This window comes from Bacillus rossius, chromosome 6 (genome assembly GCF_032445375.1).
Source record: "Bacillus rossius redtenbacheri isolate Brsri chromosome 6, Brsri_v3, whole genome shotgun sequence".
Taxonomy (NCBI): Eukaryota; Metazoa; Arthropoda; class Insecta; order Phasmatodea; family Bacillidae; genus Bacillus; species Bacillus rossius.
The window spans coordinates 41,250,574-41,264,607 of NC_086334.1; the positions used below are offsets into that span (position 1 = coordinate 41,250,574).

Sequence of the window (14,034 nt, forward strand, 5' to 3'; positions counted from 1 at the left end):
CCACAAAAAAAAAAAAACCTAAGCAAGTGAGCCACCAAACACAAACCGCCTGTAAGAAATTATTGAAAAGAATTTTCGTGCTGTTGCATTGCACCCCTGTTTCTTCTGTCTTGTGTTTGTATTAGTTGTTTACTTTATCGTCCACATGTTTTTAAAAGCAAATTCACCTACTAGCATGTTCTCTGGCATTGGGTAGAAGCGAATTCTGTAAACTTACAGTTTATTTTTGTATGAGTTAAGTGAACAGAGATATATTTATAATTGCGCAATATCCTAAATATTGGGTTTGCTTTCACAATGTTAACTGTGTGTTCTGCTGTAAGGTAATTTTGAGCTTGCATACTATTAGTTTGATATTATTACAGAAATCTTAGACAAAGTAAGAGCTTATTGTGAAATCTAATATTTCCCCAGAGTAGACATAAAAAAAAATCCTAAAATGATGTTGCCCCAAAAAATACCGGTAACCTAACCTAACTTAACCAACCGTTCACACCAATTAACAGTATTTTAAAAGTAGCCAACCTAACCTTATCAACTGTTTGAAACTGTGAATTATCGTTATCTAATTTAAATATTGGGTTAGAGAATCATCTTATGTAATAATAGGAACACAAAGTACGATTTGTAGAATTAATTATATTTGTACTTTTTTCAGAAGAGCACCAACTCTTAAAAAATTATCTACATCCTCTTTTCTCTGTTCCATACTTTTCATGTATCTTCACATCTGTCTTGTTTGAGTACCTGCACCTAAACCTTGTTCTGAAAATACAAAATTCTAATTTAGTTATGTACAATGTATACCTTAATAGTGCATTAAATTTAATATTTTTTTGTACAAAATTATACAGAGAAATATAGCAATTGCAATAAACTACTATAATTCTTCTACTTCTTAATCTTTCCTAAACTATCATTTAGGTTTTTTACTTTAATTTTGAAGTTCACTTTATGTATATAGCAGTTATTTTCATTTGAAAAGTCTTCCAAGATTTCTTCATTAGGGTTTGTAATTTTTTTCTTTACAATGAATTCTGCATTAATTAATTATTTGCCTCGTATGTGAATCTTGCATTTCTGTTTGTTGTTTTCTTAAGTTTAACTAGGCTTGGGTATGAATTTTTTTTATTGGTAATCTTAATACTTCCTGCATAGCAGTTGGGCATGCGAGAGTGTTTAACTTGTTAATGTTACCTGTGGTTCATAGGTTTACCTGCCGGCAGTTCCTGCACTTCAAGCAGCCAGATAAAGTATTGGCCATAAGTCGTTACTTTGGCAGTCAAAGTGATGATTCAGACAGCTCCTCTGATGATGATGAGGATAAGAAAACGCCCAAAGATGCAAATAACGCAGAGACTTTGCGGAAGCTAAATATGCTTATAAATTCAATGATAGAGGTTTGTATTTCAGTAACATTTTAATTAGGGAACAATAAGAAAAATATTTTATTGTTATGTTGAACCTTTCTAATTATCTTGTTACACTTTTGTTACTAGTGTTGTGATTCTATAAGATTATCTTTTAAAATGTAGTTAATTTTCAGTTGCGTTGAGCATAAAGGACTTTGGAGAGGGTTTAACTATAGAGTTTTTAAAACTTAAAAAGAGCCTTGATTTTTATGTTTAATAGAAAGAGTTCTCAAAACCACAGCTGCAGTCGGCTGCTGAACTAAAATTGGCTCAACCAAAACGGAAACGGAGGAAGGAAGAAACTAAGAAAGAAGAACAAGCTAAGCTCATGGAAGACGAGAAATTTGGTTAGTTATTCTCTACTCTAGTGGTTTTTATTATTACCTATATTGTTTAAAAGGTGCTTATTGACTCCTGATGGAAAATTTGATACAACAATTACGTAATTTATATGAAAGCTCAACATTGCAAGGTTCACTTTTCAATTTGAGAATTGTGCTGAGTTTCAGACGTAGCATCTTAACATTTTAATCATCTTTAGAATGTTAGCCAGAAAATTTTTTCATAAATATTTATTTTTTATTCTTAACCCTTTCATTCCCAAATTATTGTAAATAGATAAAATATTCTTAGGTAAAATATTGATAAATATATATCTAGAATTACAATTATATTAAAAAAATAATTTTAATAAAATTTATATACATTTTGAGGATGTGGCCATATGGCAACCATTGGAAAACAGAATTTCATTTATATTTATATTTATATTTGCATTCACAAGAGAGGTTAAAAATTTGTGTTGCCATATGGTATCAATGGGAATGAAAGGGTTAACTAATTATTTTGTAATTTTTTTGAAGTAGGGACACATACACAAAACATCACTCTACCTCTCGCTTTAATTCTGTGTTACTTTATCTATATCTCTATATACTATATACCTACACCTCTCTCAATGTATCTATATCTCTCTATCATTATCTCTCTGTATCTTTATATATATATATCTACCTCCCTATCTTTCTATCTCTATTTCCATTTATCTCTCTATATCTCCCACTATCTATCTCCTATAAATACCTTATTCTCTATATATGTATATGTATATATGTTTGTATCTTTATCTATAAATTTCATTCTCTCTACCTCTCTATCCCTCTATCTCCATCCCTCTATTTCTCTTTATCTATCACTATCTCTTGCTGTCCATTTTCTATCTCTCTATATCTCGCTTTTTATTTAAGTGAATTAATTTATGTCATGCGTGAAATTATGTTGAAAGGAAAGAAAATATTGTATGATTGTAGAAATACTCTTTCAAATACATATGCCGGTACAATACACACGCCACCTATTGTAAGTTAATTTTACTATACCTAAAACCTTTGTGCAAGTGCAAGCAATAAGTTGACAAAGTTTCAATTCAATCAGATGAACGGTATGGCAGCGCATAGAATACGAACAAACAAACAAACATTGATTTTTATATGTTAGAATATTAACCCTTTGAACTCATATGTTGAGCCAGGTCCACCATCTTTAATTTCATAGTATAGAACAATGTTAAATGATTCAAGGAATTTGATAGCTACTTTCGACAAAGAATTTGTACAGGAATTTAAAGATGGCAAATCTGGTTCCAAATAGTAGTTCAAGGGTTGAAGGCATGCAAGTATCTATTCACCACACATTAATCAACAATATAACTAACATTTTGTGAATGTTAATGATCTCAGTGAGACTGCTGGAGATGTTTGATTTGGTTTTCGTATCGTAGACCAGTCGTTGGAAAGTGCAGCCCGTGACGTGGCAGAAACGTTGAGCGGGGACGCGAAGCAGACAGAAAAGGAACTCCTCCAGAAACTGCTCTATCGTTCCGGGAGTGACGAGCCAACTACGGAGCAGGAAGACACTACCTCTGCGGCAAAACCAGCCGCGGACCTGGGGTGAGAGTGCAGGATGCACGTTGTCCGCTTATAACTAATGTTTAAATGCTTTGTTTGTCTGTAAATAAGAAGATAAGCATGTTATCAATTATAGCAAATTGAACATTAATCCAAGGGAATATTAGTGCATCGGTTATATGTAGATTATAAAAGCAGATAAACAACATTAAATAAAAAAATAATGCCTGAAATATTGAGGAAAGAATTTGAGTATAAAATAAAAAAATCAACAAAAATGTCACCCTGGATGTCTGTAAAAATAAATTATTTGAGCATGTAGAAATATAATGTATTGTGAAAATTTAACCCAATTATATTTGTAATTGGCATTAGTATGCAGAATAGAGACACTACTGCAAATCAAAATTTCTTTTTACCCTAACTTGTTGGCTTTGTTTCCTGTCGTTGGTACGTATACGGAGACCACCAACATAGAAGTGATATCTTTGTATCTGTCTTTATTTTCTTGCGTGACTAATAGCAGGAGCCAATGAGATAATTTGCAACACGATTCTCCACTACGCATTCTCCACTTACTACATTGAAACACTCAGGGGTGTGCCTAGGGGGGGGGGGGACGAGCGGGACCGGACCCTCCCCCCCCCCAGGGCTAAAAATATTTTAATATTAAATTCGTAAAATGAAAAAAATAAATGTTTAGTATGATATTAAAATAAATTCAATGACACAAGCATAAATGTTTAATTAAACTTAGTTCACTTTCCATTTTTAGCGTAACTAAACTACTGTAAAGGGATATATACGAAGCATCCCCTCCAGACATACCCTCCAGGCCCCCCGGAAAGGCCCTAGCCTTCTGCCTGAAACCCCCCCCCAGAGCAAAATCCTGGATCCTGGGCACACCACTGGAAACACTGACACTGACTATGTGAGTTTGTAACCTCGCAACACCTGCGTACACCTTGACTCATTTTTGACGGTTATATTGGAAAATGTGTCAATGCTGGGACCATAAATTCTTTACTGCCTGTGCATGCAGTCTAGCTCATCACGATTACTTGCCTTCTACCAAGACAGGAGCAAATTTCAGTGGATTTTGTTGAGGTACTTATGTTTTCCTTTCCCCCAATTCATTCTGTCATTGCTCCATTGTCATCTCATCACCCTTGATGACCTTAATGCTGATGGGATGTTAACCCTAATTTATCATCATCATCCATTTCATCACTAGTCAATGGCTTCGTCGTGGTCCTTCTAGCCTCACCAGCTTGTGGACAGACGTCTCAAAGAGCAGGTTTACTGGAGTACAGGGCCGGCGCATCCATACAGGCGAACTGGGCAACCGCCTAGTAGCTGGGGGCGGCGCAGCACGACACTTAACAGCTGATATCATATGTTTAACGATTATTGAAACTAGATGAAAATGGATTTTTGTAACAGTTTGGAATGTTTATATTGATATAAGTAATTATTTAAAGTCCACGGTGACCTGTTTATGATTTGTAATAGTAATAAGTAATAAAAAAGTAAAAAAAAAAATACACAAGCCTGCTTACATTTGATTTTTGACAAAATCTTAGGCTTACGTGATGTATTTTGAGGCAAGGAAAATTTTTTTTGGGGGGGGGGGGGGGGGGCATTAAGGTTTTTCGCCTAGGGCGCCAATTTACCTTGCACCGGCCCTGCTGGAGTAGTGAGCGTTGAGTCATGTGTTGGGGAGGACTCTTGGCACACCTGTTTGACAGCCAGCTGATAGCCGGGATGAAGGTGGAGCAAGCAGCTCAGGGCGCTGCCCCGCCGGGGGAAGGCCGGGCCCAGCAGGTACGGAAGATCCTGTCTCGGCGGGGCGGCCCCCCGTCGCAGCAGCGAGACTCGTGGCTTCAGCGGGAGGAGCGCGATGCGCACAGGCAGAAACCGTAAGTTCTGCTGCAGGTTCTCTGCTGCGCTAGGTCTTTTATACAGTTGAACCAGATCAGCCTTTCTTTCGAATTTGCTAGAGTTGGGTCTCAGCCACGTCAAAAGTTGATGAAATAATCCCCAACGTTTTAGTTAGTTGACAATGCAATTGCCATCTTTGGGGCAACGCAGCTGAAACACACAAGCCTAGCTAATTTAGACAATAGCATGAAAGCATACAAACTTAATCAAGCCATTTTGCCATTTTGTTTTGCAAAATGAAGTTTATACTGTCAAGCGATACTGAAACATTTGAATGAATTTTACTTTTATTTTCCTTACGCAGTATAAATATTTGTTTGCCATTGGTTAGATAATTTTTTGTGAAGTAAATTGTTTGTTACATATATTTGCATTATCTTTGAAGTATCCTTGAATAATATTGATTGAAATAAGCAACTAATAGGTTATCAGATTGTGTGCATGCATGTACACTTACATACACATGTATGGAAATTAATCCCTCTTAATTTCCTGCTAATACTATATTTACTCGAATTGAAGATACCATTGATTTAAGATGAACGTATCTTTTAGTTCTTAGTTTAATTTCTCCAAGGAAAATGGATATACATGGTTAAACACTTGACTTTAGGCAAACATTTTTTTTAAATGGTGAATGTTAACTTTTGGTGCATTAGTTCTCTTTAATACATACGTTGTTCAGTAACCTGACAATGTTGCCAAACAGATTTTCAGCACACATTTTTTTTGGTCGACCATGCAATATTCCAATTTGTTGGCCAAATTTAAATGGGGGAAGTGTTTTTGCCAATTTAAGTGTCTGGTTCTTCCTGAACATTCTTCTGATTAAACCTTGGTTCATTTGCGGTGTAAATAATAAATCATACCTTAATGTGATAGTTGACTAGCCACATTGTTTTCATGTGCAACACCCAGAATCACTATCTCATTAAATGGGTTCATTTATATTTTCCCCAGTTACCGGTATATTGATCAATATGTCTGATAGTATAGTATATGATTGATTGTTTGCTGCACCCTATTTTCAGAGAAAAAAAGTGACGGCATCAGGAAAATGAAGGACACCATTGATTGTAAGCGACATCCGATTTGTAGAGTAAAAAAAAAATCACAACAAAGGTTGCGTCTTAAAATGAAATAAATTAAACCCATAATTATATGGCACATTTTGGCTATTTGTACGGTTACACTTATTTGTTTTATTCTTTTTGCAGTTCGCCTGGGAGGGTCAGTTTATTCGAAGGCAAGCCATTGGGAATCTTCACGCCTGTCGACAAATCGCAGCCACAGAAGGATGAGGCCCCAGTGCTGGAAACTTGGCAGCGACTCCGGGAGCGCGAGCTGAAGCTGGCGGTGACACACCCGCCGTCGAACGTGTTCGAGGAGATGATTCAGTGGACAGAGCAGGGAAAGCTGTGGAAGTTCCCCATCAACAACGAGCAGGGTACGATTGTAAGATCAGGATTGCTAATGCACTGTGGTTTCCTGAAGGTGCATGGGCTTTTCCATTGGTGACAGATAGTTGGGAGAATACAGGTTAAAGCCGTTTTTTTTTTCACAGTCTTAACTTTGCTTATCACTGGCTTCCTTCTTATTCTCATCCTTCCATCTCATTCTTTTGGGTTCTGTAATGATTCTTACATATACCATGTCTAGAGGCACGATTATATGGTAATGTGCGATAAAACGAAATAACACCGAAAACCGCTTGAAAACACGAAATAAAACGAAATTGTGCGAAATCCGCGATATGTCACGAAATTTCGTTTATCCTGATTATTTACGTTTTTTCCCCATTCTGTAAGGACAATTCACTATCTTCAGCACAATCAAATATTTCTGACAGTAACTAGCATATATATTATATGCGACGGTGATTCATTATAGATTTTAAAATTAAGTCTCGGAATTAACGTAATATTTTCTTTAAACGGTAATCTTGTGTACCATAATAATTTAAGATGTTGATAACTATGATACAATGGCCGCCGTTCACTTTCTGTAAATACAAAAATAACAAACGTCCAAAATATGTTTTTCTAAGATTACGTTTTTAATAATTAAAATATTACACACTAAAGCGCATTGCTTTTACTGTTTATTTAAAATAAAGTACGTAGGGCACGATAATAAAACTAACCCTGCTTAACGTAACGATTGTAAATAATAAATAGTACATGTTTATGTCGGTATTAATTTTCACGTACGTATGTTGGTATTCGGTATGCGTTTGTATTTGCATCTATTCTCCACTGTTTTGATCTTTCCAGCACGGCAAGTTTTTGCGTATTAAGAGGTTAAATTCTTCCTAAGTGATTAAAAATTATTGATAATGCCTAAAACGAAGGTTTCTGCCAGTGACCGATCGAAAGAATTTTCCAGCGAAGGATTTTATTTCAGTGATAAAATTTTAATGTGCAAATTCTGTAACTGCAGGCTAGACTACGAGAGACGCGATACAATTGTGAAACATGTCGCGAGTGAGAAACATAAGCGTTTGAGGCAAAACTCATCTGTTAAACGACATCCTTGTCTAAGTCTTTAATGCCATTAATTTGCTGTTCAACCCAAGAAATGTGAGTAGGGTTAGCATAGAAGATGCAAACCTACAGAAGTCTGCATAACTTGCCTTGTGTTTCCCATCTTCCCATTGATACATTCATCCATGGCTATGTTGCTTTCAAAAAAATAATTGAGGATGAACTTTCATTGCCAGAAACAAGTCAAATTGATGTTGCAAAGGTACTGTTCTCCCTTAAAGGGGACTACAGTGAATTTGCTCAAGCCAGTTTAAGGGCAATCTGGTTCCCAACATCAAATGTTGATGCAGAACGTTCATTTTCCAGGTACTCACTGGTAGTTAGTGACAGAAGATGCGGAAAATTTAACTATGATAGCATTTCAATAAAACCGTCTTAATAGTAACTTTGGAAGTGCCTAATTGTGTAATTTTGTAGTGTATGTGATTGTAATTAAGCCGTGAAATTTTTAGTAGTTATTTAAAAGTTTGAATTTATGAATTTGCAAATGAACTTAATTGTGATTAGATCATGAGGTTTTAGTGTTTATTAATATTTGTTTTAATAAATTTGCATGTTGTACAGAAAAGCAAGAAAATTTTGCCGTGGGTATTTTGAGCAAAAAAATAAAACCATATAACACCGAAATATTTATTTCTTTACACCGAAATTTGTCTTAAAATAACACCACAAAATCTTGACTCTAACCATGTCTAAATATTTTGGGCCTTTAAAGTTTAAATAATGACCAAAGTTTTTATTTTGAGAACCATCAGTACAGAATTAATTAATTAAAAAAAAAAAAAAAAAAAAAAAAAACTACAGAAAATTTTAGAAATAGGTTTCTTTTGGAAACTTAATCTTCTGTGTTAGTTTTGGATGGTTTTTATGCTCTAAACCAGTGCATCTGAAGGCTTAACGAAAGCAGGAACATGGGTGGGAATGATTATAATGTGGTGTTATTGAACAACCACAACCTGGAGCCATACAATAACTTTCTCATCTGAGTAATGTGGTGTTATTGAATAACCACAACCTGGTTAATAGACCATATAGCACCGAAATGCAAGTAAATAGACCATATAGCACCGAAATGTACGTTATATCATGGAATTAAGCAGCATTTAACCAACACTTAAATTGAGGCATGTCGTTATTTCCGTACAAAAGATTGTACCAAAGTGCATAGATCAGAAAAATTAATTTAATTGGTTTTATTGTGCTTTTAAACCACAAATGCTAGCCAATTTATTTTTATTGTTCTGAATGTATCTTTTTTAGACCAATGTATTACAAATTTTTTATAGTAAAAATGCAAAATGTAAAATTTTGCCCCTGTTTTGGTGGAGTAGGCATTACAAAACAGCTTTTATTAAAATGAAACCATAAAAATGTTGTCCCTGAACATAACACGCTGCACACTCGGTGCGGGAAACAACTCTCAGCAGGATGTTCTGCTGTGCCGCAGGCATGGAGGAGGAGGCGAAGGTGTTCTTCGCGGACCACGTGTTCCTGGAGAGGCACCTGGAGCCGTGGTGCCCCCCGCGGGGCCCCATCCGCCACTTCATGGAGCTGGTGTGCGTGGGGCTGTCCAAGAACCCGTACATCACCGTCAGGGACAAGCGGGAGCACCTGGAGTGGTACCGCGACTACTTCGAGGGCAAGAGAGCGCTGCTGGCCGAGGTGGGGGCCCTCGGGGACGGCGCCCCGTCGCAGCAGGATCCTGGGCCCCGGCAGGACGCTGTGCAGTAGGCCCTTGTGTTGCACTCGCTCACGCTAGCTTCTCTGTACACGCTACCAGATAGCTGGGGACACGATCATATGGTGAATTGCGATAAAACCAAAGTAACACCGAAAAGGATGTCGATACACCATGTAATACCGGAATGCAAGTTAATGCACCATTAAGCAACCAATATCATGAAATAAATCAGCATTTTTAATCGAAACGTAACTCAGATCACAAACATGTAATAATTAATATATTAAATTCAATCAATGTAATGTATTCAGCATAAAGTTTTTACAAAAATGTAGGTATTTACTTAGTAGATTGGAAAAATTTTATTTTACTCTCTTTTGGTCTTACAAATGTTATTAGTTACTCATTTTTACATTATGATGTTAAGATGTTGGTATATTTTTCAAACAAGTACTTGCAATTTTATTTTTATTGTTCACAAGTGCATCATCTATCAGTCAAAATGACATTGTTTTGGTGAAATAAGTATTATGAAACATTGACATAGTGTTCAATAACACTGAATTCTCCTGTTTTAAAAATGTAATTGGCCTAAAAATAAAACCATAAACTCTTGTATCTACAGATAGCTCCATATTAACAATACTGGCGATAGGTCTTGCTAAGATAATATTTTTTAATAAACTGATAATAAATATATTTTTTGTTTGGAAACATACATTTTTCACTTGTATGAGAAAATTTTGAGTACTTTTACCATTCTTTTGGCTAACAATAAAAAAGAAATGGAACTAAAGTTGTGTGCAATATTGGATTCACATGATAGTGTGACCATATTTTATCACAAAAATCTTGGAACTTTAAAATTGTAGTAGTCTCAAAAGTATTTGGTAAAAATGTTCCTGCACTTAATTTATTGGTACTAAGTACAAAGACAAATATTTCTCTTCATATTGGTTTTAAACAGTAGTGTTACACTTTGTGAAGACTTTTTAAAATTAAATTAATATAATAGTGTACAAAAAGCAGATGTAAACAGTTTCTTTATACCTTCTAACTTGTAAACCCAAGCTTTATGTTTGTTAGTTTGTACTAGAAGAGTACAATGGACAATTGTTTTTTCATATATGTACCAATATTTATTTAATTCTCATCAAATTATTTTTATGTATATTCCTGCATAAAAAATTGTAATTTTTTTTCTATTATTTGTTAAAAGTTATGATTTTTTTTCCTGTCGGCTTTTTGTACAATAACCCAAACAACCTTAGCTTACTAGGTTCTTTGTGGTCTGCTTTTGTTCTAAGCTGTCTTTAGTATCTTCATTATTTGTGTTAAGAACTGAATAGGGTTAAAATAATCAAAATCAGTCGACAATAGTACAGAACTATTACTGATCAATAATCACTACTGAAAAAGAGGATATTAAAATAATTTTGGTACTTTTAGAATTATTTAGTAATTAATATATATGGAATCCTGTAGTTGCACAGATATATATGCCTATAATTTAACTGTACCAGGTGTTAAAAGTTTTTGTTTGGTAATACAAATAAAACCAATTTCTTTAGTTTTGAGATTGACTATTAGCACTGACATTGTCATTCACCCTGAAAATGCTATAACAAGGGTACCGGTAATAAAATGGAAGAATTCTGTGTGCATAAATATTGTAATAAACATAACTTATTTTCTTTAAAAAATTTGATTATTCCACCTTGTCCTTCAGTAAAACCAGAGATCTCAGATAGAAGAGGTTAGTGAAGTACTGTTCAGTAAATGGTAAATGTAAATGCTGTGTGAATTTGAACATTTGCACATGCTGGCAAGATAATATACCGTACCTACTTCACAGATCACGGGCTAGTAAACAAAACAGTGTTATTTTTTGGCATACTGGCAGTGGTAAATATCTAAGCCCGTGTATAACCTGAATGGTCTTTTAAAGTATTGTGGGAATCTGAATTTAAGTTTAATCAATTATGAATAAAATTATTTGCATAACTTCTTACGACCTTATGGTCATCCTTCCACTGCTCCTGTGCTCCTGTCAAGCAAGGAATGTTAGCAGAGCACCTAGGATATTTACATTGTGTGGGTACTTAAATATTTTTTTTTTTTGCTCCGTACATCCTCATTTCACAGATTACCATTTTGCATTGCATTACTTCCCATTTTTTTTAATTTTTGGTCAGGAGCAACAGGTCTGTTTTGCTTCAGTTAGGAACAGCTTACAAGTTCTCACTTCGGTCCTTGGCTAGGCAGGTTCTGCTGCAATACATCCTTACTTATTAAATATTGTTGACTGATTGTGTGTGTAAGTTACATTTTGTACTTTTTGAATGAAAAGTATTTTAATTTTAATAGTTAAAAAAAAAATGTAACTGTTTCTGTAAATAAAAAGCATGTTGATCTCCAGCATTACAGCTTTTATTTCTGCTGAACCAAACAAGGCGTGTGTCTTGATTTTGATGGTAAGAGTGTGTTTTATGGTAGCTGATTTTCTTCGTGTTCATAATTAATCTCTTGGGCGCTGACGGCTGGACGACGCAACGGCGCAAGGATTTTTCGAGGGAAGCGTCGCCGTGGGGTGCTGGGGGGCGTCTCCGGCGCTGTCTGCGACGACCTGGGCCTCTTGCTGCCTCTCGAGACACTCTGTCTCCTGGGACATTGTAGTACATCATGGTTCAGAAGCCACTATAAGTACGGGTTATTTTCATGCGGTTAGCACATGGCCAAGTTGAGGAAGACTTAATAGCTGTAGCGCCACGTTGAAAATGCTTCTTGTTTTCTCGTTGTTAAGGCTAGTTTGTTTTTAAGTTCATGAGAATTAACAGTAAGAGTTAATGCAATGTTCTCTGTCCTTGAAATATTTTTATTTATTCATTTAAAATTGTGACATGCCCCACCGACAGTCGTTAGACTTGAGTGGTGGGCACGATAATTACACATGGACAAACACAAGGTTATCATCGCAAACATATGGACTGCCTCCCCGGCGGTACCATGGCAGATAAGAACAACACATGGCCAACACACGAAGGAAGATTAGGTAGCACATGACTGTATACAAGTGTAATGGTTTACTATTCTTTTTAATTATCAATCATTGCACTGCAATCTTATACACAGAATAAAAAAATGACACTGTGGTTGTAAGTTTGAGTCATGTTGGGGTGATGGGTTAGGGAAACAATCCACCCTCAGCGTATTCCTAACTCTTTGAGTCGATTCATCCAATGAAGTGGAAAATTTATATCTCAGTGATACGTGGATTTTATCAAACCTTGTGTGGAAATTCAAAGGTGGTGGTGGAAAGCTGGAGAGTTTTGTGCACGAGTTTTAACCAACACAATGCATCTAGTATTAATAGGGTGCTTGTATGTTGTATAATTTTCATATTTTGGCCTAAATGCATGCAATCAACAGAATAAAACTATTATATATATATATATATATATATATATATATATATATATATATATATATATATATATATATATATATCTCTCTCTCTGTGTGTGTGTGTATATATACACACACAGAGAAAGTTTTCCATAAAACATCATTTTTTATGTTTATGTTTATCAAACCCATTTCACAACCATGCTTTTGCAAGTGCAGGAGGGCCTCCCTCAAAAAGGGGCTGTTTAATTCCAGGGGAACATCCCCTCCCACGTCAACCCTTGATATAAACGCATGTTAGCATGTATCATTTAAAGTGCTGATTAATACACATTTCAAATCATAATACAGTATTAAAGAAAAACTTTCAAATATTTTACTGTCCCCTATAACAACATGATGTTACCAGAATTTGAACTTAAGAATTGATAAAAAAAAATCAACCAGAAGATAAATTATTAGGAAATTTTTTACAGATAAATTGGCAAAAACATTGTTGAAATCAAAGTTTTATATTTGCTTTGGAAAGCTGTTTGAAAGAGTTGTAAGAGGGAGGGGCTGAGGTCCCCAACCACCCCTGATTAGACCCAGGGGCGTAGCCATGGGGGGGGGGGGGGTGTTTAGGGGTTCAAACCCCCCCCCCCCCTAGCACCAAATCATTAATTAATTTCTTATTAATCACTCAAACAAATTTCATATTAAAAATTAATAAAATTTTTACCTTTACAATATTTTAATTTAAGTACCGAAAACTGCTAAAATAGCACTATTTTACACCTTAAAATCCAAATTTTCCCGGGGGAGGACCCGAGGACCCCTCGCTTTAATACGGGGGGGGGGGGGGGGGCATGCTTCTTAACACCCCCCATACACAAATCCTGGCTGCGCCACTGGTTAGACCCACCTGCTGGAGGGCGGCCGACACCTCGACGGCCGCCTGGCGCCGCATGACGAGCTGGAGCCGCGCCTCCGCCAGCCTCGCCTCGAGGCGCCGCTTGCGCGCCGGCCAGCGCCACTGCCGTGCCAGCCTCGCCGCCGCGGCGGCCGCCAGCAGCGCCAGCAGCGCGCAGCAGGCCCCGCGCGCCAGCCCCGGCAGCGCTCCGTCCTCCACGTAGTCCTCGTACCAGTCGCGCAGGTGGTCCTCG

The 14,034-nt window shown here is 36.3% G+C and overlaps 1 protein-coding gene across 1 annotated transcript; it reads left to right on the forward strand.

Annotated features, from left to right (window-relative positions):
- Window positions 1-96: 96 nt before the first annotated feature.
- LOC134533087 (small ribosomal subunit protein mS31) lies at window positions 97-11,905 on the forward strand. Its single transcript, XM_063370325.1, has 7 exons — window positions 97-323; window positions 1,211-1,400; window positions 1,633-1,759; window positions 3,193-3,361; window positions 5,068-5,238; window positions 6,478-6,707; window positions 9,251-11,905. Exons 1-7 carry the CDS (start codon window positions 298-300, stop codon window positions 9,532-9,534), a joined length of 1,197 nt encoding a protein of 398 aa, XP_063226395.1. The 5' UTR covers window positions 97-297; the 3' UTR covers window positions 9,535-11,905.
- Window positions 11,906-14,034: the final 2,129 nt, after the last annotated feature.

Coding starts and splice junctions, on each gene's coding strand:
- LOC134533087 (XM_063370325.1), top strand. CDS start 298: ATGTTAACTGTGTGTTCTGCTGTAAG. Junction 324..1,210: donor ACTGTGTGTTCTGCTGTAAG/GTAATTTTGAGC, acceptor TGTGGTTCATAG/GTTTACCTGCCGGCAGTTCC. Junction 1,760..3,192: donor CATGGAAGACGAGAAATTTG/GTTAGTTATTCT, acceptor TTCGTATCGTAG/ACCAGTCGTTGGAAAGTGCA.